This window comes from Ylistrum balloti, unplaced genomic scaffold (assembly GCF_031769215.1).
Source record: "Ylistrum balloti isolate Yb309-2 unplaced genomic scaffold, AGI_CSIRO_Ybal_v1 Utg370190, whole genome shotgun sequence".
Lineage (NCBI taxonomy): Eukaryota > Metazoa > Mollusca > Bivalvia > Pectinida > Pectinidae > Ylistrum > Ylistrum balloti.
The window spans coordinates 838,142-860,779 of NW_026782170.1; the positions used below are offsets into that span (position 1 = coordinate 838,142).

Genomic DNA, 22,638 nt, shown 5'->3' on the forward strand with positions numbered 1-22,638 from the left:
CCTGGACCTGTAGAACAGAATAAACTTTGGTTTTTTGGCACCTTGTGTTGGATCAAGAAAAATTGTATATCTAAACAACTGTTTTTGTTGCATTTGTATCAAATACACCTTCGTGTAAACAAAGCTGAATAGGGTTTTATTAATGATGTCGGGATATGCACAAACAAATCTTCAGAGACACTTTTCTAGTTAATTTCTTTCTAAAGTATTTTGGCAATAATAACTTGTAGAATATGTTCTTCTTTGTAAAGAAAAAGGTGACTGGAATTCTCTTCTACACTGTTCCCTGGAGTTTGGTAGATCCAAAAACAAGCATGATCAAATGGCTACTTCAGTCATCTTGTCTTTTTCAAAATGTCACACCTTTACAAACCAAATTTATATAACTGTTGCTAAAATGTGGATGACTCCTCCTGTTTGTGAGTTAGTATGTGCTCGCTGTAAAGGTACTTTCACAGTGTGAGTATATGCTCGCTGTAAAGGTACTTTCGCAATGTGAGTGTGTGCTCGCTGTAAAGGTACTTTCACAATGTGAGCATGTGCTCGCTGTAAAGGTACTTTCACAATGTGAGCATGTGCTCGCTGTAAAGGTACTTTCACAATGTGAGCATGTGCTCGCTGTAAAGGTACTTTCACAATGTGAGCATGTGCTCGCTGTAAAGGTACTTTCACAATGTGAGCATGTGCTCGCTGTAAAGGTACTTTCACAGTGTGAGTATGTGCTCGCTGTAAAGGTACTTCTGCAGTGTGAGTATGTGCTTGCTGTAAAGGTACTTCTGCAGTGTGAGTATGTGCTCGCTGTAAAGGTACTATGCAGTGTGAGTATGTGCTCACTGTAAAGGTACTATGCAGTGTGAGTATGTGCTCGCTGTAAAGGTAATTATGTAGTGTTAATATGTGTCGCTGTAAAGGTACTTTCACGGTGTGAGTATGTGCTTGCTGTGAAGGTAATTATGCAGTGTGAGTATGTGCTCGCTGTAAAGGTACTTATGCTGTGTGAGTGTGTGCTTGCTGTGAAGGTAATTATGCAGTGTGAGTATGTGCTCCCTGTAAAGGTAATTATGCAGTGTGAGTATGTGCTTGCTGTGAAGGTAATTATGCTGTGTGAGTGTGAGCTCACTGTAAAGGTACTTAGCCGGTCACCCACTGTTTATTAGACTGTAGAGAGACAGAATTAGCAAAGTGAGATACCCTCTTTACCAATGTTGTATATAGATACCCTGTTTATGTTTATGTAACAATTTGATCATGTGGTCAGAGATGTCCCGGTAGCTTTTCTGCTGGGTGTTTTAACTGAAGTAGTTGGTGCATAATTTCATGATGATATGTCATTCATCAAAATCTGCTCCAGTTTTGCCAAAATGACATACACTATGACATTTCAGTAAATATCATTTTATCCTTATAATTCTTCTGTTTACACTATGATTTTTTTAATGTCTAGCACTTATCTAAGACGTTTTATAAATCAATGATGGTAAATTCATCAGTGCTCTTCATAATTGATATTGTACTCTTCAAAATCTTGTAGGAAATAAAGAATTCAATAAATAGCCCATGTTACAGTGTAATATACCCGGTACTTGTAGTAGTCTATATTGATTGACACTGTAATATAGTCACTTTGTGTACTTCTTTGACATATTGACACTACAATGTAGTCTCTTTGTGTACTTCTTTGACATATTGACACTGTAATATAGTCACTTTGTGTACTTCTTTGACATATTGACACTGTGATATAGTCTCTATGTATACTTCTTTGACAAAATGACACTGTTATATAGTCTCTTTGTGGACTTCTTTGACATATTGACACTGTAACATAGTCACTTTGTGTACTTCTTTGACATATTGACACTGTAATATAGTCACTTTGTGTACTTCTTTGACATATTGACACTACAATATAGTCTCTTTGTGTACTTCTTTGACATATTGACACTGTTATAAAGTCTCTTTGTGAACTTCTTTGACATATTGACACTGTAATATAGTCACTTTGTGTACTTCTTTGACATATTGACACTGTAATATAGTCTCTTTGTGGACTATTTGACATATTGACACTGTAATATAGTCACTTTGTGTACTTCTTTGACATATTGACACTGTAATATAGTCTCTTTGTGGACTATTTGACATATTGACACTGTAATATAGTCACTTTGTGTACTTCTTTGACATATTGACACTGTTATATAGTCTCTATGTATACTTCTTTGACATATTGACACTGTAATATAGTCACTTTGTGTACTTCTTTGACATATTGACACTGTAATATAGTCACTTTGTGGACTATTTGACATATTGACACTGTAATATAGTCACTTTGTGTACTTCTTTGACATATTGACACTGTAATATAGTCACTTTGTGTACTTCTTTGACATATTGACACTGTAATATAGTCTCTTTGTGTACTTCTTTGACATATTGACACTACAATATAGTCACTTTGTGTACTTCTTTGACATATTAACACTACAATATAGTCACTTTGTGTACTTCTTTGACATATTGACACTACAATATAGTCTCTTTGTGGACTTCTTTGACATATTGACACTGTAATATAGTCTCTTTGTCTACTTCTTTGACATATTGACACTGTAATATAGTCTCTTTGTGTACTTCTTTGACATATTGACACTGTGATATAGTCACTTTGTGTACTTCTTTGACATACTGACACTGTTATATAGTCACTTTGTGTACTTCTTTGACATATTGACACTGTTATAAAGTCTCTTTGTGAACTTCTTTGACATATTGACACTGTAATATAGTCTCTTTGTGGACTTCTTTGACATATTGACACTACAATATAGTCTCTTTGTCTACTTCTTTGACATATTGACACTACAATATAGTCTCTTTGTGTACTTCTTTGACATATTAAATCCATTTTAAGTCTGGCTTATCTTTCACCATTCCATTCCATTTGATGAGATGTTATTGTTTATATTTTTATATTTATGTTTTAAATATACTATTTAGGGTATCTGATTTTAAATGTTTAGTGGTAGTGTGTAGTTTTAATATGTGATTTTTACAATTAGAAGATTTTGAGAATGACAATAATCTTTATGTGCAATGTCAGAATAATTGTAAGGACATACTTTTTTAAAACAAGTTGTTATAACAGTGAAGTGAAATGATGAAGTAACATCAATATTATAGTTAATAAACAGTTACCTTTTTTGACACTGTTTTGACACCTTCCTGTGCAAATGTATTTCTAACACTGAAAACAAATCAGTAATATCAGTATCATTTCAATTAAATGGAGAAAATTGTAAACATCAAGTACCCTGAACAGCCTTTGTTGAACTTTAACCTCAGGTTTTGGTGCTGTTTATGACCCAGTGGGGTTGATATAAACAATTAGCTATACAGAATTATAGTACATTGTAGTAATATGCTTATAATATCCAGGAAATAGACTTTTTGTGGTGTTTTAATTTTGCATTGAATACTGTGTAGAAAAAATGTTCTCACTACTGTATGTGGTTTTCTTACATCATTATGTGGCAACACAAGAAACATTTATTCTTGTTACATATCAGTAAAGTCTTACAGACAGTACCTACACAATACAAGTATTTGATAGATGTTTGTAAAAGATTTTGTTTGTTTCTATGGTGTCATATACTCATATACACATTTCTACGTATGAAGAAATTGAATTTATTGTCTCCGGACACATAGATGTATTACATTTACATATACCACTGGTATGTATTTTACAAGATTCTACAAGTGATCAGAAGTCAGAGTTAAAAATTATAATCTACAGACTGAAGGCATTTTTCAATGTCTAATCACTGGTGATTTCATTACTAGATGAAATAATTTGTAGACATGATGTATTGTCAATGTCCTGTGGTTTTAAATGTAATATATTTTACAGGGATATTGTGTGATGAAAACTCTGTGATATATGATGACTGTGTTGAAAGAAAGTTAGATGTTATATGTTGAAGTTTTTATTGTTTAATCTTCATGACAGGAACAAATAAAATATTTCAAAATAAAATGATATTTACAAGTTTTCCATTGTCTCTCAAAAATCATACCAAAACTCGAAAATTCATAACCTACAACACTTACATTTCCTAGCGTGGGCACAGAGGTCTGTAACATACAGGTAATCACCTTGTCTATAAAAACACACTGACAAGAACGTATATATGATGGATGTTTTGCTCTGTTACTGCTCATTTATACATACCCTAAAATGGAGACCAAGGATACTACAAACTCATTTACCAGCAGCTGCTTACTTAGATACCAAGTAGGACAGTTTTTCCATTTATGGAGATTGAAATCCTGGATTCCTCTTCCTAAAGTGTGTATGTTTCAACAGAGTATGGCATACCAACGGAACACTACAGGTCGAAAATGGTGACTTTCCCTTAGAAATGCTGAAATTCTTGATCCCTTCTCCTATTGTGTGTAAGTCACAGTTGGTTTATGTAATACATGGATGGTCTGTTTGTGTACTTCTGTGATGTTTCTTTTGCCATTTCATTTCATGAGGCTTTTTTCAAATATATATTCTTTTGTTTTATATAAACTGTTCTGGGTCTCTGGTTTTTAATTAAGCATATTTTATGAGTTGTAGTGTTTAATTCTGGTATGAATTTTTGGAATACGATAGATGTTGAGAATTACAATAATGTTAATGGTAATCATTTACATATCTTATAACCACTGTGCAGCTTTTAACATTTTCTTATGCAAGTGTATTTCTAACACTGAAAACAATCAGAAATATCAGTGCCATTTCAATAAAACACAAAAAGTTGTTAACATCAAGTACCCAAAACAGTTTATATTGAATTTAAAGGAAAAGAAGATTAAAATAGATGCCCATGGCAGCCATCTTCCATAAATGTTGGATATCTCCAAATTAAATTTGAGACTACATGCAGACCATAAACATTAAAGACAGTTTCGATCGATTCGATTCGAGTGTCAAATGTGGTTGCCATCACCACAATCTTTATGTGATATGGGGCTATTTGTGTCTCATGCTCAACTTCTAGATGAAAGTTCTATCTCAGATTTTATGTTCAGAAGTAGTGATTACAATCTTTCCAATATGACCACCACGACAATCTGATTTGTCCAACACAAATATAGTAAAAATGAACTGATGTGTACAGACAATTGTGGGAAAGCGTTTCTTAGCCTCACTAGCCCATATTAGAGCCATATCAGAATTTTACTTGATACAAACTGATATTTGTTATTGAAATTTTAAGCCTAGCTCTAAAAGGCCAAGAGTGGAATGACTGCCCGAGTCATCAGTGTCTGTAAAGCTCTAATGCTTAGGTAAACCAGTAAAACGGCCCCAGTACCACCAGACTTGAGACTAAATATACCACACCAGATATACTATAATTAACACTATGTAGTTAATAAATACAGTGATTATAATGTGATTCTTCGTGATCTGTTATCAAGATTAGAATCACCTGACCGAAACTTATACACATATATAATTAACACACATGAAGACAAACCTAACCCCTGTTAAACAATGTTCCTCCATCGTGACAAACCACATACATATTGCACCGGACCTTTGACGGTCGCTGCCTTTGTGATCGGTCTGTTTAATTTGACTCTGATATACTTATCACTTCGATCTAATATGTTGGCCAATTCTCAGTGGCTATGACTGTTTAGACAATACCCGATCATACTATGTTCATAACTACACGGCAAACAGACAAAATGAACCGACCAAGGAGGTGACATATTGGATTACAGTTTCAAAACTGATATATTCTACCCCAGCATGTCAAAACGGTCTACACCAGCCACGTTTAGGAGCATGAAGAGCGCGTCCGTTAAGAGCGCTTCCATGAAGAGCGTTTCAGTAAAGACTCCGGCCAAACGGTCGAAATTGCCAGTCCGAGCTCCGAGATCTCTGATTCCTGTCAGGATTAATGGGGCAATATACTGTAAGCATCACCCTAATCACGAGGTGACACTTGTCTGTGAGGATTGTGAAGGAATACTTGTTTGTGTCGACTGCGTAACGTCGACACATCAACGTCATGGATTGGTCAAGCTCATTGATGTTGCTCCTCTCAAAAGAGAAAACATACGTACATTCATGGATAAGGCCGAAAGAACGGCCATTCCGAAGGTACGAAAACAGGTAGAGTTCGCTAACGAGAAACTGGCTGAGAATAAAACGATGTACAAAGAACTCGTTGTAAAAATTCGTCAACAGGGACAGACACTCAAAGAAGAAATTGACCGAATCACCGAAAAATTCGTAACGCAATGCGAGGAGGTCGGAAAGGAAAACGAAGAAAAGATGCTGAAGTACCGGAAACAGTTACATACCTTATACGCGGAACTGAACTTATCTGTACACGAGTGCCGTAAGACTTTAGAGGCGGGAACCCCTACCCAAGTTTACGCAGTGGAAAAAAAGGTGAGCACTGCTCTAAAACTACCGACAGCACCAACTATTCGACCGACTTTTTTCAATGCCGGGTCGCTCTCACTCGATCAGATAGAACAGAGCTTTGGTGGACTTACAATGCCGGATGAACAGACGGAAGTTGACCAACAGACCGCTATGGGACACCCTGCCACGAAACTAATGCAGGACTATGTTGATGACTCTGCTTCAGGTATATTTGACGGGAGCGATTCTGGTCTGCTGAACATGCCTCACCACGGGAACAGGACGGTGTACTGTTTGTCCGAGTTCGAACACATGACCGACATCCACTCTCTGCATTCTGTGTCCAACACTCCATATACTTGGATCCTTGACATATTCACGTATGACATCCTCCTCGTAAACAAGAAAGGCAAAGTTAAGGACAAGCGCGAACTCAAGGTTATTCCAGACGACCTCTGCCTGTCGCCAGTCACAGGTAATATGTGGGTGTCAACCGAAGACGATTACAAGATTAGGGAGGCAGGACCATCTGAGAAGACACCGCGGGTAAGGTTCCACTCGACTGACCTGCCGCTCTCTATTTGTATCACTCGTGACAACAAGGTGATGGTCGGTACACACAAAACGGTGACGGTTTACACACCAGAAGGCGAGGTAGTTCAGCGCACCACTACAGACCGCACGAAGCGACAGATGGTCACTTTTCCGCGCCACATCGCTCAGTGTCCGATGTCTGGGAACATTGCAGTAGCTGATGGTGACGATCCGGAATGGGGTGGTGATGACAAACCTCATGTCATGGTTATGGACTCCAACCTCCTCCTCCAGTTCCGATACAGAGGCAACAAGAGCGATTCGGCTGGCAAGAAGAAATCTGGACCGTTCTTTGATCCATATGATATGTGTTTCGATGCCAGCGGGAATCTGATCGTGGCGGATAGGAACAACCGATCCTTGTTATTGGTGAATAGGGAAGGACGCTATCTCAGTACACTCCATGTTGACCAGGCTAGGCCTGTGGCTGTCAGCCTCCAAAACGAAAACATCCTTTGGGTCGGCTTTGACCGCGGGAAAGTCAAGGTCTTTCGCTACGGCTAAACGAGTATACCAAGTAAAAGTAGCTTGCGATTCTCAATGAACTGGAAAAGAAGGAAAGCGATGGCATATGAAGATCGAGTGCAAATATTAGATGATCTGACGCGCTCGCTTTTGTCTGTGTATATCTAGTCATCACAGTGAGAGATGAAAGAGAACGAGTCGTGTTTTGTCGTCTTCTTCAGAACCCGCAATATTCTGTTGGAGAATGCTTAATAGTAGAAACAGTGTGATACTGTGTTATGAGTGAGGACACTGACCAGTCGGGATCGTCTTCTAACACCAAAATGTCCTCAGTGTGTGTGTCTAAAATATCTAAAACGAAAACATTGGTATGTTATGTAGATCTACATGATGAATCTATATGCTCATTAAAATAAAATGATCTATTGTCCGTGTGGAAATTATGGACCTATTTTTTCCATCAATATCAATATCATTTGTATCATCTATTTGTCAGAATCTGTTTTGTCCTTTCTACAAGTTGTGCACATTCATGGCTGACCTGTGGTACGCAGAGAATATATGTATAAAGATATGAGGCTGACATTTTGAATATGTCGGATGTGACTCTTGAAATTTTATGTAATACTTGTGTTCTGTAAGGCGATAAAATATTGCAGTGGGAAGTTCCACTTGTGACTGGTGGGTGTTCTTTAAAGATGACAAAGAGACCAAAGGATATGTAACAGTCGAGGTTTTGCTTTCGATGGAGTTCTTTTTATATCGTATGAAACGTCTTTGGTGAGTATCATACGAATCTGATAACTTTGAGGTCATATATTAATAATTACACGAACATTAATGTTAGAATATATACATGCATTATACCTTCGGGTCTCCACAGACATGACTAGCGCCTGCGATTCGAGATGCATACTAACATGACATCACGGATCTATATAATATATATATATATATATATAATGTTATATATTTTTAAAAAAATTGTCTCTCTTGCATCCAATTCGGTCTACGGAAACATGCACAGGGTGTATACGTCTGGAGGTTTCATTTGTAACGAATATTAACCCTTGTTAAACTAAACATTGGGATAGGTCAGTATAAACCTAGACTATTCAAAAACCCCACGTCTCTAAAATACGATCAGATAAAGGATGTATAATGAAATAAACAAAACTGGTTCTCGAATTTGTATTTCATAATGCTTGGATATTAAAACAGAACAGTTAAAAAAAAACTTTTAGGTTGTCTGGGTGATGATTTCAGTTATGATCTGCCATGTCACCGGACAAAGAACTACCCTATCAAGTCTATAAACAATAGCCACAATGGGCAAAGCTCGCCTGCTCTGAAACACAGGGACTTGTTACATTATGTACAAGGTCTTATCTCCCAGAAACATTGTTACAAGCCCCTGTGCTCTACATGTGGTCCCTGAAGAGGTATCTTTGCTAGAAAAAGAGTTTCCATCGTCAGTTCAGTAAGTTTTCCAAATGGTGAAAAATAACTTTGGACGTTTTGCTTAATATTTCATAAGTTGTTTAAATGTCGTAAATATCTTCAGAGATTCGATCAGTAATATCATGAAAGTGGATAAAAAAAGACCATTCGTCCTAATATTTAACTGGCTGAATAAATGAAATAAATATATGATAGAAAGTTACCGGTAATAAGTGATATCAAACCAACATGATAGGTTGATAATACTAAGGGAATAATCATGAACTTAATCGATTCAGAGAGTACATAATATTAGGACAACTGGTGTTAAGCAGAGCAGAGGAAATCAATTAGAGACAAGAAATGAATACATTGAATTATTGTATAACATGCAGGCATGTGTCCAAAAACGTAGCAACTCGTGTAAACTGACGTATTTAATGATTAAGCCGCCGCTAGAGACTGAAACTTTACAAACACCAAACTGTAGCGAGAACCCTCAAAATCAGACCCTCGGTCGATACACACGTATATCACATATCTTAAAACAATGAAGAAGACTACACCGATGGCAACAGCACTGAGTGTAAAACCTACAGAAACCGGACACGTAGGTAATACCACAGAGTGAAACCTACAGAAACCCGGACACGTAGGTAATGTCACAGAGTGAAACCTACAGAAACCGGACACGTAGGTAATGTCACAGAGTGAAACCTACAGAAACCGGACACGTAGGTAATGTCACAGAGTGAAACCTACAGAAACTCGGACACATAGGTAATTTCACAGAGTGAAACCTACAGAAACCGGACACGTAGGTAATGTCACAGCGTGAAACCTACTACCGGACACATAAGTAATGTCACAGAGTGAACCTACAGAAACCGGACACGTAGGTAATGTCACAGAGTGAAACCTACAGAAACCGAACACGTAGGTTATGTCACAGAGTGAAATATACAGAAACCGGACACGTAGGTAATTTCAGAGTGAAACCTACAAAAACCGGACACTTAGGTAATGTTACAGAGTGAAACCTACAAAAACCGGACACGTAATTAACGTCACAGAGTAAAACCTACTAAAACTGGACACCAAGGACACGAGTTCAATATACAGAATGTGAACCAAGTGTTATCTGATTCCTAGATCGGCACGTCAAAACTGGCTTTGTTTCCTAGCCTGTCAACATGGTCAGACAAGTGTATCAGATTTATAAGGAGGAACATTTAAATGTCCAACAGAAAGACAAAAGAATTTGTCTTCAAAACTTATAACTGCCCTGTTTGGAATACTGTAGCCCCATTAGGGACACGTGACATGTTTAGAAGTGTAACAGAAATGCATGTTAGCTTAATTACAGGCTCTCTCTTAAACAAAAACGGGATCCAATGTTTATCATATTATTCAATAAAATGTTTTATATTTTCTTTGCATTTGATGGTAACCGCCGACATTCTATAAAGTGTGTTCGACAACATACATTTCATATTTCACACAGCTTTAAAAATTATAACTGATTTCTAGATTAACTATAATCTGGAACCATGGATCATTACAAATCCCATCAGTGTCAGGAACCCTCCATCATTACAAATCCCATCAGTGTCTGGAACCCTCCATCATCACAAACCCTTTCAGTGTCTGGAACCCTCCATCATTACAAATCCCATCAGTGCCTGGAACCCTCCATCATCACAAACCCTTTCAGTGTCTGGAACCCTCCATCATCACAAACCCCACCAGTGTCTGGAATCCTCCATCATCACAAACCCTTTCAGTGTCTGGAACCCTCCATCATCACAAACCCCACCAGTGTCTGGAACTCTCCATCATCACAAACCCTTTCAGTGTCAGGAACCCTCCATCATTACAAACCCCACCAGTGTCTGGAACTCTCCATCATCACAAACCCCATCAGTGTCTGGAACCCTCCAACATCACAAACCCTTTCAGTGTCTGGAACCCTCCATCATCACAAACCCCACCAGTGTCTGGAACCCTCCATCATCACAAACCCCTTCAGTGTCTGGAACCCTCTATCATCACAAACCCCATCAGTGTCTGGAACCCTTCATCATCACAAACCCCATCAATGTCTGGAACCCTCCATCATTACAAATCCCATCAGTGTCAGGAACCCTCCATCATTACAAACCCCACCAGTGTCAGGAACCCTCCATCATCACAAACCCCATCAATGTCTGGAACCCTCCATCATCACAACCCCACCAGTGTCTGGAACCCTCCATCATTGCAAACCCCATCAGTGCCTGGAACTTTCCATCATCACAAACCCCATCAGTGTCTGGAACCCTCCAACATCACAAACCCCTTTTTATATCTGGAACCCTCCATCATCACAAAAATCCCATCAGTCAGGAACTTTCCATCATCACCAACCCTATCAAACAGTGCAACCATTTTAGGGCACCTTCAACCATGTTGCCTGGCCCCCAAGGAATATCCTATTCCTAAAATCATTTCCCAATCTCTTATGTGCCTCTTAACCAGAGTGTCTGGTTAAAGTGCAATTATTTCCCATGTTTTTGTAAGCTGAATATTTCAGATTAGGTGCCGAAGTCAATTCTTATTTAGAAATTGTCATGATTTCTATATTTTCTGATGTCATGAAGCACCAGGAACCACAGACTTAGTTTTTATTTCAAAGTGGCACTGTTATTCTCCTTAATGGTATCATTAACTTGATTTCATGTTACAACAGCCATGAATGTATGGAGGTTCTCAGTAACAATGTACGTTATCTTATGCTGTGTATAGGTAATCATTATAAAACAATATCTACCAGTATTGTTCACCAACAGGATTGTGTTACCTTTAACTGGAAGCACTACAAACATACTAAACTAACGGCACAGTTTCTGTCAGTAAAGAGACATGTTACAATATGCGTCTTTGTTGTGTCAGTAAAGATACATGTCACAATATGCGTCTTTGTCGTGTCAGTAAAGATACATGTCACAATATGCGTCTTTGTCGTGTCAGTAAAGATACATGTCACAATATGCGTCTTTGTCGTGTCAGTAAAGAGACATGTCACAATATGCGTCTTTGTCGTGTCAGTAAAGATACATGTCACAATATGCGTCTTTGTCGTGTCAGTAAAGAGACATGTCGCAATATGCGTCTTTGTCAAGATACATCAGTTGATTTTTGTGGAGTCTAGCTTATAGGTCTCAAGAGATAAATGAATATGTCGCATTTCATGTCTGCATGGAGACACACCCACATGCCAATAGTGAGTCATGTTATGTGTCAAGATTTTCAGAATCAATGTAATTATAATATGTGTATATTAAGAAATTCCACATAAACTGACAATGTATAACAGATTTTATCGCGAGTGTTATAAATCATGTGAGTGTCTTGTAAATTATTCCATTTTCTGTGCTCTTATCTGCTGTATACAGTAGAAAAAACATGTGTGACCAACAATTCACATTTGTCATGATCACATACTGCGGACCAAACAACACAGAGAACAAGGTTTTCTCAAATAGCATTTATTTTATCTTCTGTCCATAACCATATAACCAAGTACATCAGGATTGATGCATGTAAAATATAAAGCTCAACACAATTTACAATACATTAAGCATAGTTTTCTCTTTGAAATTGAAATATTTTTAAAACGCTTTGTTATGTTTAAAACAATCAATTTCAACAAAACCAAATTTAAATGCACGGAGAAATTTCACCGAGATGATGGACACTGTGGTTGGAATATTTACTACGTTGCTGATTATTGATATATTTTTATCAATTAAATAATATTACGAATACTCAATCCACGTAATCATAGGACTTCAATGAATATTGCAGGTACCAATGATATAAAATGTATCCAGCCAGTGTTAAACCAAGGATAACAAGAATGTTTGTAATCTACTGGTAATTTGTGAAGCTTTCAAGAATTTAATCATCTTACAAATCTAAAATCATGAAGATACTGACAAGATATCGCATAGTTGATAACTTGTAAATGTTTCTAATGAAACACACTGATAATTCAAGGCCTGAATCCATTACAACAGAGTAAGAATTTGTATCCTATGTACATATTACGGTATCATATTGTTCTTACCTGTTTGTGCCTATGACTGAGACATAGCTTGGAAGTTACTATTACACTATCAATCATTTGTGAATGTCCATCAGATTTTGTGATCAATAGAATTCTGATATGGCTACAGAAGAAGCATCATACTTTATCTTTATGAAAGACTTTTAATCTGATAAAAACATTCTAACTATATTGAACTGACCCTTAAACATCACACATCATACACATGTTTTACCACTGTTAACACAAAACAAACACCTACATTTGAACAAAATAAAATTCAAGATAATAAAATCCTGCATTCTGCCTACAACTGTTGAAAGAGGACAACCTGTCATATCTGAAAACAGCAAAAATTATTTCTATACATGCTTAACTCTCCTGTTAGTGGAATAGAGACAGTTTTTTCAGACAAATGAACTATTACGCTTCTGGAATCATTTTCTAACTAATTTTCTGTCTTTTTAAGAATAATATCAACTCCTACCCGGTAGCTCAAACAGACAAAAACAGGACAAAAACTTTACATTTTCCATGTAAATTAAGCTAAACAATCACCCAACACCACGTCCTTTGTTCAGTTCTCATACAATGCTCTAACTTCTGTTAACAATACATTTAAATTACAGATTGAAGATAAACTTTATATAATCAACATTATGAGAAATGTCACTATAGGTTTGGTAAAATCCTCACCTTTACATTTCATCATGGAGATATACATATATCGCTGTTAAACTTATGTTTTACACACTGCATACTTTTTTCACATATAAGTAAATTGCACTCGTATTAAGGTTTAAGCACTTTATACACCACCAGAAATAATCCTCTTTGGTTTCTCAGTAACCAGTAACAAATCCCTACTGATGTAATAACAAAAATATTGGATATCAAATAGCTCTAGAACATAAATTATCAAGATAATTCTTTTTCATCGACTATAACAGGACACACAACACTGAGTAGGAGACCATGTCCTCTATGCCATGATACAGTACACTGTTGTGGGCCAAAGCACCTGCAGAAATAAACTATAAAAGCTTTGACAATACCTTGCATAGATTTCATAGTAGAATATTGACAACTGTGAAAGGCACAGTGTGAAAAACTGTAGCAGAGGTCACCACATTTCAAATGAGACCAACCAATATATATCATGGGTTAGGTGCAATCAATATCAGCTAATGGCCTACAACACAATTCAGGAGTACTAAAATAATTATAACTTCGTGGAGGATAAATGATACAACAGGTGGAACCTGGACCACATATTTTTTGGCATTGTCAAGGTTTAGTTCATCTCCTTATTCCAACACATTTTGTGTAATGACTAGTCCCACCACCTCTTGGTAGGGAAATGTGAAAATAGCAGATATTTCAGTAAAGTACGGAAATAGAAGGGAGACTATAAGAGGTGTATTTCACAGTATTGTATCCACAAGTCTAGAGTGGGGCAGGAGTTTTGGACAAAAACATTACAATACACACGTTTAAAGCAGACAATTACAGAAATAAATACCAGGGTATATATCACTAATACTATAATACCAACATCAATACCAGTCGACTTAGGTGTTCAAAACATCAATAAATACAATTCTTAGGTGTTCCAATTAACAGTGGCATATTCTCTTGCTTCAGTGCATATTCCATCATTATTGACCAGTATTGGCCAAAAGAGTGCTTGTGGTCCCAGGTACAAGATCAAAGGCGAAAGATTCTCTAAGATCAGGGAAGATCTCTGTCAATGCGGATAAGTCTCTCTATGACAGCATCTAATGCTTTGTGAGTTGGTGTATCGCTATAGGCCTCCAAGAAGTTCTTCCCTTGCTCCAGACAGTGAGTTAACTTGGGGTCAAGAGGGATACAACCTGTAAAAGAGTGGCATGTGTTACATCAAAGTATTATACAGAGGTGTGGTATATGTTACATCAAAGTGTTACCCAGAGGTGTGGTATGTATTACATCAAAGTGTTATCCATAGAGGTGTGGTATGTGTTACATCAAAGTGTTCTCCACAGAGGTGTGTCATGTGTCACATCAAAATGTTATGAACAGAGGTGTGTCATGTGGTACATCAAAGTATTATACAGAGGTGTGGTATATGTTACATCAAAGTGTTATCCAGAGGTGTGGTATGTATTACATCAAAGTGTTATCCAGAGGTGTGGTATGTATTACATCAAAGTGTTATCCATAGAGGTGTGGTATGTGTTACATCAAAGTGTTCTCCATGAGGTGTGTCATGTGTCACATCAAAATGTTATCCACACAGGTGTGTCATGTGTTACATCAAAGTGTTATACAGAGGTGTGGTATATGTTACATCAAAGTGTTATCCAGAGGTGTGGTATGTGTTACATCGAAGTGTTATCCACAGAGGTGTGGTATGTGTTACATCAAAGTGTTCTCCACAGAGGTGTGTCATGTGTCACATCAAAATGTTATCCACAGAGGTGTGGTATATGTTACATCAAAGTGTTATACAGAGGTGTGGTATATGTTACATCAAAGTGTTATCCAGAGGTGTGGTATGTGTTACATCGAAGTGTTATCCACAGAGGTGTGTCATGTGTTACATCAAAGTGTTATCCACAGAGGTGTGTCATGTGTTACATCAAAGTGTTATCCACAGAAGTGTGTCATGTGTTACATCAAAGTGTTATCCACAGAGGTGGGCCATGTGTTACATCAAAGTGTTATACAGAGGTGTGTCATGTGTTACATCAAAGTGTTATACAGAGGTGTGTCATGTGTTACATCAAAGTGTTATCCAGAGGTCTGTCATGTGTTACATCAAAGTGTTATCCACAGAGGTGTGTCATGTGTCACATCAAAAGGTGTTATCCACAGAAGTGTGTCATATGTTACATCAAAGTATTATCCACAGAGGTGGGCCATGTTTTACACCAAAGTATAACACTGAGGTGTTATAAATAGTTGTTTAAACTTTCTACCAAAAACATGCTATGAAATGTTGTACTGTATAAGAGGGAAATCTTCATACCTTGGTAAATACTTCCTTTCACAGTTTAAGCCCGAGACATCGCTTTCAGGAAGAAGAAATGTTTGAGGATACCATATAAATATAATTTAAATCCTTTTCCCATTGCAATTTTTTTTCAGGATTTTTTTTATTGCCAAGAAAACAAAAAAAATAAACATTTCATATCATGCACTATAAAATTATCTTATGAACGATGTAGCTGTACACTTACCAAGGAAAGGAACATGAAACTGCTTCGCCAAAGCCTCCCCACCACCCTTTGAAAAAATGTTTGTACATTCCTGAAAACAATGAAAATCAGTATACCTTCCATGTAATGACTGAACATCTTTCAATAAAGCCTTAATCTAGAAACTAATTGCTTTCCAAGAAAGTTACACACATACATGCAAATAATATCTTGAAATGGTATTTTTTATCATGTAAAATGAGGCAGAAATAACCAATGACATGTGGTATACTAAACAAGAACTTGCTTAATGTACATCTAAGTGAAAATTAATGCGGTACAACTTGCTGTACAATGTAGACAGACAAAATCAACAAGGTCAAACTTATTGTACAATGTGACAGACAAAATCAACAAGGTCAAACTTACTGTACAATGTGACAGACAAAATTAACAAGGTCACACTTACTGTACAATGTGGACAGACAAAACCACTCATGTTCTCAATAATACCAATGACCGGAATGTGTGTCTTCTTACAGAAGGTTAATTCTCTGCGAACATCTCCAACAGCAACTGCCTGTTGATATAATAAATTCATATTTCAACCAATCAGAATATTGACTTATGTCCCTTTCTTTCTTCTGCATTGCAGAAATTAACTTTGTGCGACTGGACCAGACAATGCAGGACAGTGTACTTCTCAGTAGAAGAAATCCTCTTACAACATGTGACTTTCTAAGTGATAGCATCAGAGAAATGGAGCTTAACATAGGGTTGAACAAAACAAGAGGCCCATGGGCCTTAACGTCCACCCAATTTGAATTTTTTGTTTTCAACAAATGACAAGCACAAACTTAACAAAACTGCCTTAACCAATATCTAGCATAAATATTAAATTCTATACAGTATTGTTTGTAGCAAGTTTGGATTTAAAGGCCATTACAGAAATTTGAACATATCCAACTGTTAGGGTCCTGCATAGAAGTTTTCAAAACATTGAACTTCCTTGACAATGAAATTCCAACCTGTTTTGTAATTCCAACTGAAAATGAATACAAATACTCAAACATTTGACCCCTGTGACCTAGAAAGTGGGTCAAATTAATTCACTTGGATAAACTTGGTAGCCCTTCATCGCACCATGCTACAGTAACAATATCAGAAACACTTCATTCATGAATCCACATGCTACTCCCACCCTTCACAAGCAAGTACATTGTATATAAATTTGTAACAGATAACAATATACACATCTATATTAACTTATTCCAGAACACTGCTGTCCACTTTATTGAAATTCAGAAAATTCAAGGGAGAAGTCATCTCATGACCTCTTCCTAATATCTAATTTCAATTTTCTTGACAGGTGAGCTGAATGTTTTTAGGTTTCAACAATCACAATTTAAAAGTGTTCTCATATCCATACCATCTGATCCGGTTTGTAGCAAATAGATTTGCTGGCTAAATAATCAATGACAGTTAAGAACAGATTGACCTATTTTCTCCCAAAGTTGTTACTGATATGGATAAATATAATTTTAGCCAATTTACTATTGTGGTAGGACCATAAAAATATTTTTCTGAAGAGTCTGGCCAAATAAGAGACAAAACTATAATTGTTCAGTTTAAGAATAGATACCCAGGTAATGGGATTAATGGACAATATAGACAGTTTATAGAGATTGGAGACTTATTTCACTACACAATCTCCACTGTGATATATATGATAATGGTGTACCTGAGGTGTAGTAACAAGAACAGCTCCATCAGGGTTGTAGGACTTGAGACTCTCTACCACACTGATATGTTCATCTGAAGTGCCAGGAGGCGTGTCTATCACCAGGTACTCAAGATCACGCCAAACCACATCACTGAGGAACTGCTTTATCATAGCTGAAGTACACGTACTTATATGATGATGGTAGTTAAACCAGGCCACTATACACTTTATTACTTTGGAACTTTTTGAAACAATTTGGCTTCAGCAGACCAATTCTGTTATACACTGTATATGGCTTAATCTTAAATTAAAAATTATAATTGCAAATATTCTCGCTAAACTTTTAAGGAGTATGCTTATACTTTTATACACTGTATATAAAGTTAAGTAACTGATAGAAGAATTAAATAATTGACATATGTTTGAAGTGTTTCCTAGATTCAGAAAACATTGCAGAACTCCACAATAATTGGCAAGATTTTGTCACCTGTTTTCTTAGGGCCTCTCCACACAATGGCATCATTGGCATCCTCTAGGAGAAATGCTATGGACATGACTGACAGGTGCTGGTCCTTGTCCACAAATACAGGCAGCCATCTAATCACAAAATGATCTAATTACCAGAAGACTAAAATATCTCTGTTGTACTTAATTAGACTCATTCTACATAATACAGGTATGTTGGATTTTAAGGAAAAGATTAAGTCTTTGTGTTGATACCACCATTTAGCCTGAGTTGGCTATTAGAGGTGAATTTGGGTGCTGATATAAAACTTTTATGCATAATATCTGACATGTCATCAGATTTGTAATGAATGCAGACAAATTTCTAAATAAAAAAAGGAATCCAGATGGATCTCATTTTCAGCCTCTTGCAGCTGTCGAGCCTATTTCTATACTATACTATACGGAAAGGGAAGTAACTATGATAGATCAAAATGGGGGGCCCTTGGTAACCATCTTGATGTTTCTTGCTTGGTTCTATGAAAACTTCATCATTTCTCTTAATTATTTCTTGTGTTGATACCTGTGATATGTTGGTTCAGAATTTTGCAACCAATTTTAATGGAATAATACTGACCAAAGCAACTATATTAATCAATTTTAATTTGATCTCACACCCATATGAAACTTCAGAAAGATCCCACCAGTATTTTATGAGAATATATCAATATTCAAAATATAATTCTTCCAATCAATAATAAAATCATACATGCATTACAAAGGTGACTAAAGTCTGCTGTTTGAGATGGTGTCTCATTGTTTCTCAAGAAATAATTTCAATCATTTTCAGCTTTAATAATCAAAGATTATTTTCTGATATGCCTGACCGTCTTTGATGGAGAAGCAGTATTTGACTGAATAAGTAAGTTGCCTTGGAATAATCTAAATATCCTTTGGGGAAGTTTCAGTCATGTCATACCACCATTTGCTAATATAGTATGTGAAAATAGTTTACATTCACTATATACTAACAAGAGAATTTTATGAAAAATCAACTAAGGGGGAATAACTCAGAAACTATGCATGCAAGGCAGGCAATTTTTATATGCGATACTCCATCACCTTGAGATATATATGTGTACAAAGTATGGTGACAATAGAACAAGGACTCACAAAGTTATGGCCTGGACAAGGAAAGTTTACGACGAACGGACGGACAGACAACCCCATACCATAATACGTTCCGTCATACAACATATGATCAGAATTCTCACATCAATAGATGCAAATTACCATCTGTTTGGAAAAAGTTAAGATAATTGATTTTAAAGTACAAACCCTTCAGGACACTGGTGGATGTCTTGGTTTTCCAAGTTAAACATACGAGGAATACTTGGTCCACATAAATCCAGATCCAATAATCCAACCTGCAACATATATGACAGTATTTCAGAATTTCTTCTCTCCATAAACAGAACAGAATTTCTAATCTATGAAACATAGAGGAAGGAAACTTACAGAACACACAACCACTATTTGACTAGTCATATCATCACATTATATAAGTTCTATGAAATTTCGAGGAACACTTGAAGAGTTTGAGGACATAGGTAGAAAATGTTAACAAAAAGGAGACTTTGGAATGTATTGGCATTTAGGATGAAGTGACAGACATAATTTGATGCATTATTTTGCTTCAGTGTATGGGAGTGAACAAGTAAAATGTTCATCACACCTACCTTCTTCCCAGCATGCTTCAGACCGAGAGCTATCTGTGTGGCCACAGTGCTCTTACCAACACCACCTTTTCCAGACAGGACAAGAATGACATGCTCAATGTGGGATAAGTGGTCTGTACCTTTAACAATCAAATATAGTTCAGTTTCACAAGACAATCAAGACATGTTCAATATGGGACAAAAAGGTCTTCACCTCTAGTTCAATGTTAGTCATCCATGTACCTTCTATTTCCCAAATGCCACATTTTGCAGCCATACACTCCTAAGTTGATAAGATCTTTTAATATGAAACAAGAACCAGTACACATATTTATAATCTCCTGGCAGTAAGTCCTGATAGCACCAATGAAATATTTAAATGCCAATAAGTAGGACATATAAGTATTATATATATGTTTGTAAATTGTTGGACCAAAAACATATTTGTCAATAGATCCCTCAAATAAACCAAGTGTTGGGTAGAGCCCAGGGCCAATTATAGCAGGACATTCAAAATCATCTCTTCATGCTCACTAACCAAACTGTTTATGCTTTGTATGCTGTAGCTTTCGACAAAAACACCATGGAAAATTACATATTATGATTGATTTACATTTTCATACCAAGCAATAGAAAACATTTTGTGGCTATGGGGTCATTTGTAGCATGATATTTACCATGTTATCATGGCAAGCAAATGTTTAAATTTTATACTGTGGTTATTCCTATAATCAGCAGCATGATGGTGATCTCCTTTTAATGACATTTATTATCCCCTCCTTCTGAAGCCAGGTATCAATCCATTAGTTGGTTAATTTTTAATGGGGACTGATGCTGATACCAAAACATGGCTGTGTTCAGATTTTAGTCTTCATTTTGTAAGTTGTGAAATGTATATACTTTGTAATTATTTTTCTAATCCAGGACTTGAGTTGTTTAAGTACTCTGGTAAATCACAAAACATGTTGAAATCTAGATTTTTTATCATAATGTAGTGAGATCAGTTCAACAGCACCAAATTTGTAATAAAGAGTAATGATAAATAGCCTGCTTGTGTTTAAACTCACAACCCTTCTGTCTACTGCTGGAATGGAAGAAAATCTTGACTACCTAAGGCCAGTAAGATGACCTGGACTCTCTCTTTACTGCATAACAGGTTGGGCACAATCCTGCATTTGAGTAATAGTCCTGCATTTGAGTGACAGTTAGTGCTTTGGGTAATAAATTGATTACTCAAATTGGGCATACTTCAAATATGATGTTCTTTTAAACACTTTTAACAGAAAAACAGGTGTCATATTTTTGACAATACCCCATTAACCAATACATCATTTTATACTTTTACACAAAGTGATCATTATTAAGGTGTCTTACTTTTTGCAAAAATTATAAACATTATAACCTCCATTGCTTGTAGTGTGGCTAAGATAGAACAATGGTTAATTTATACTCACCTATGACATTATCACTATATGCTCTCAATAGCTTTATCAGGTCAGAGAAAACCATGTGTATGATATGCAAGCTAACCTATCATATGCCAAATGGGATATGGATTTGTTACTAAAAACAGCTGAAATCACTTTAAACTGATTTTTTTTTCATTTTTTTTTTTTTTTTTGCCCAAGTCTAACTTAAGTTGCCATGAAATATATAACTGCAATTTTCTTTGAACATGGAAACATATAAAAAATAGATGCAATAATTACATTCTATATGACCTATGTTACAAAAGTACAGTTACAAAAGGAGCCACTGTTATATCAAGTTTCTAGATAGCCAGAACTTTCTTGAAACATCTTTCAATAAAAAATATTTACATTGTCATAGATTAATGCGACTTTGAAAAATAAGTTACAAAAGTTACTGTTTAAAGAATATGGGCTATTTTTAGAGACAAATCCACATCCCAATTGGCGTGTAATTGGCAACTTTGCGTATGACATTTCAAATTGCCGTTTCAGCAAAGTTAGATAACATACATAAATGTTTCTTACGCAAATGTATACAATCATATTGGACATTGGGACATGTTAAAAAGATGACGCATTTTGAGAAACTCGAAGCAGTGAGTGTCACTCAAATGCAGTGCTGTTTCCCATATGCGGATTTGTCCTTATCGTGTATCAGTGTATAATGTAAAGACTGGAAACAAGGCCCAATGGAGGCTGATCTGGCCTTAGCTTTTGTTTTTGTGCACTGAGCTGTGAAGATATCATAGTTCCCATCGCCTTTTATACATCCCTGTCAGTACATATTTAATTCCAGTGAATCTCCCCGTCGAAGAGGAATCCAAAAGGGATGTTATTTTATATATTTGCTTTATTTGAATAATGTTGCTTCAGTTCTTGGTAGATATATGTCTTTCTCAATGAAAGAAATATAAAGTTACAGTGGAACGTTAAGAAAATTATATATTTCAAATAAAAGCTTCCCGGAAAAATGTGACTGAACACTATCAGAATACCTGTCATGGGCGCAGACATCTTGAACTGAATCATTTGGACGCTTTTTTTTATTATCTCGTGTCATTTGAGAATTTGCGTGATTTC

The 22,638-nt window shown here is 36.3% G+C and overlaps 2 protein-coding genes across 2 annotated transcripts; one reads left to right on the plus strand and one right to left on the minus strand.

The window, feature by feature from the left end:
• The first annotated feature begins 5,812 nt into the window (after positions 1-5,812).
• LOC132551278 (uncharacterized) lies at positions 5,813-7,534 on the plus strand. The gene has a single exon (XM_060215403.1). It carries the CDS (start codon positions 5,813-5,815, stop codon positions 7,532-7,534), a length of 1,722 nt encoding a protein of 573 aa, XP_060071386.1.
• A 4,912-nt stretch (positions 7,535-12,446) lies between these two features.
• Positions 12,447-22,572, minus strand: LOC132551250 (cytosolic Fe-S cluster assembly factor NUBP2 homolog). The gene is made up of 8 exons (XM_060215364.1): positions 22,554-22,572; positions 20,108-20,226; positions 19,707-19,795; positions 18,412-18,521; positions 17,943-18,097; positions 16,671-16,781; positions 16,244-16,313; positions 12,447-14,896 (listed from the first exon to the last, which is right to left on the minus strand). Exons 1-8 carry the CDS (start codon positions 22,570-22,572, stop codon positions 14,754-14,756), a joined length of 816 nt encoding a protein of 271 aa, XP_060071347.1. The 3' UTR covers positions 12,447-14,753.
• Between the last annotated feature and the right edge of the window lie 66 nt (positions 22,573-22,638).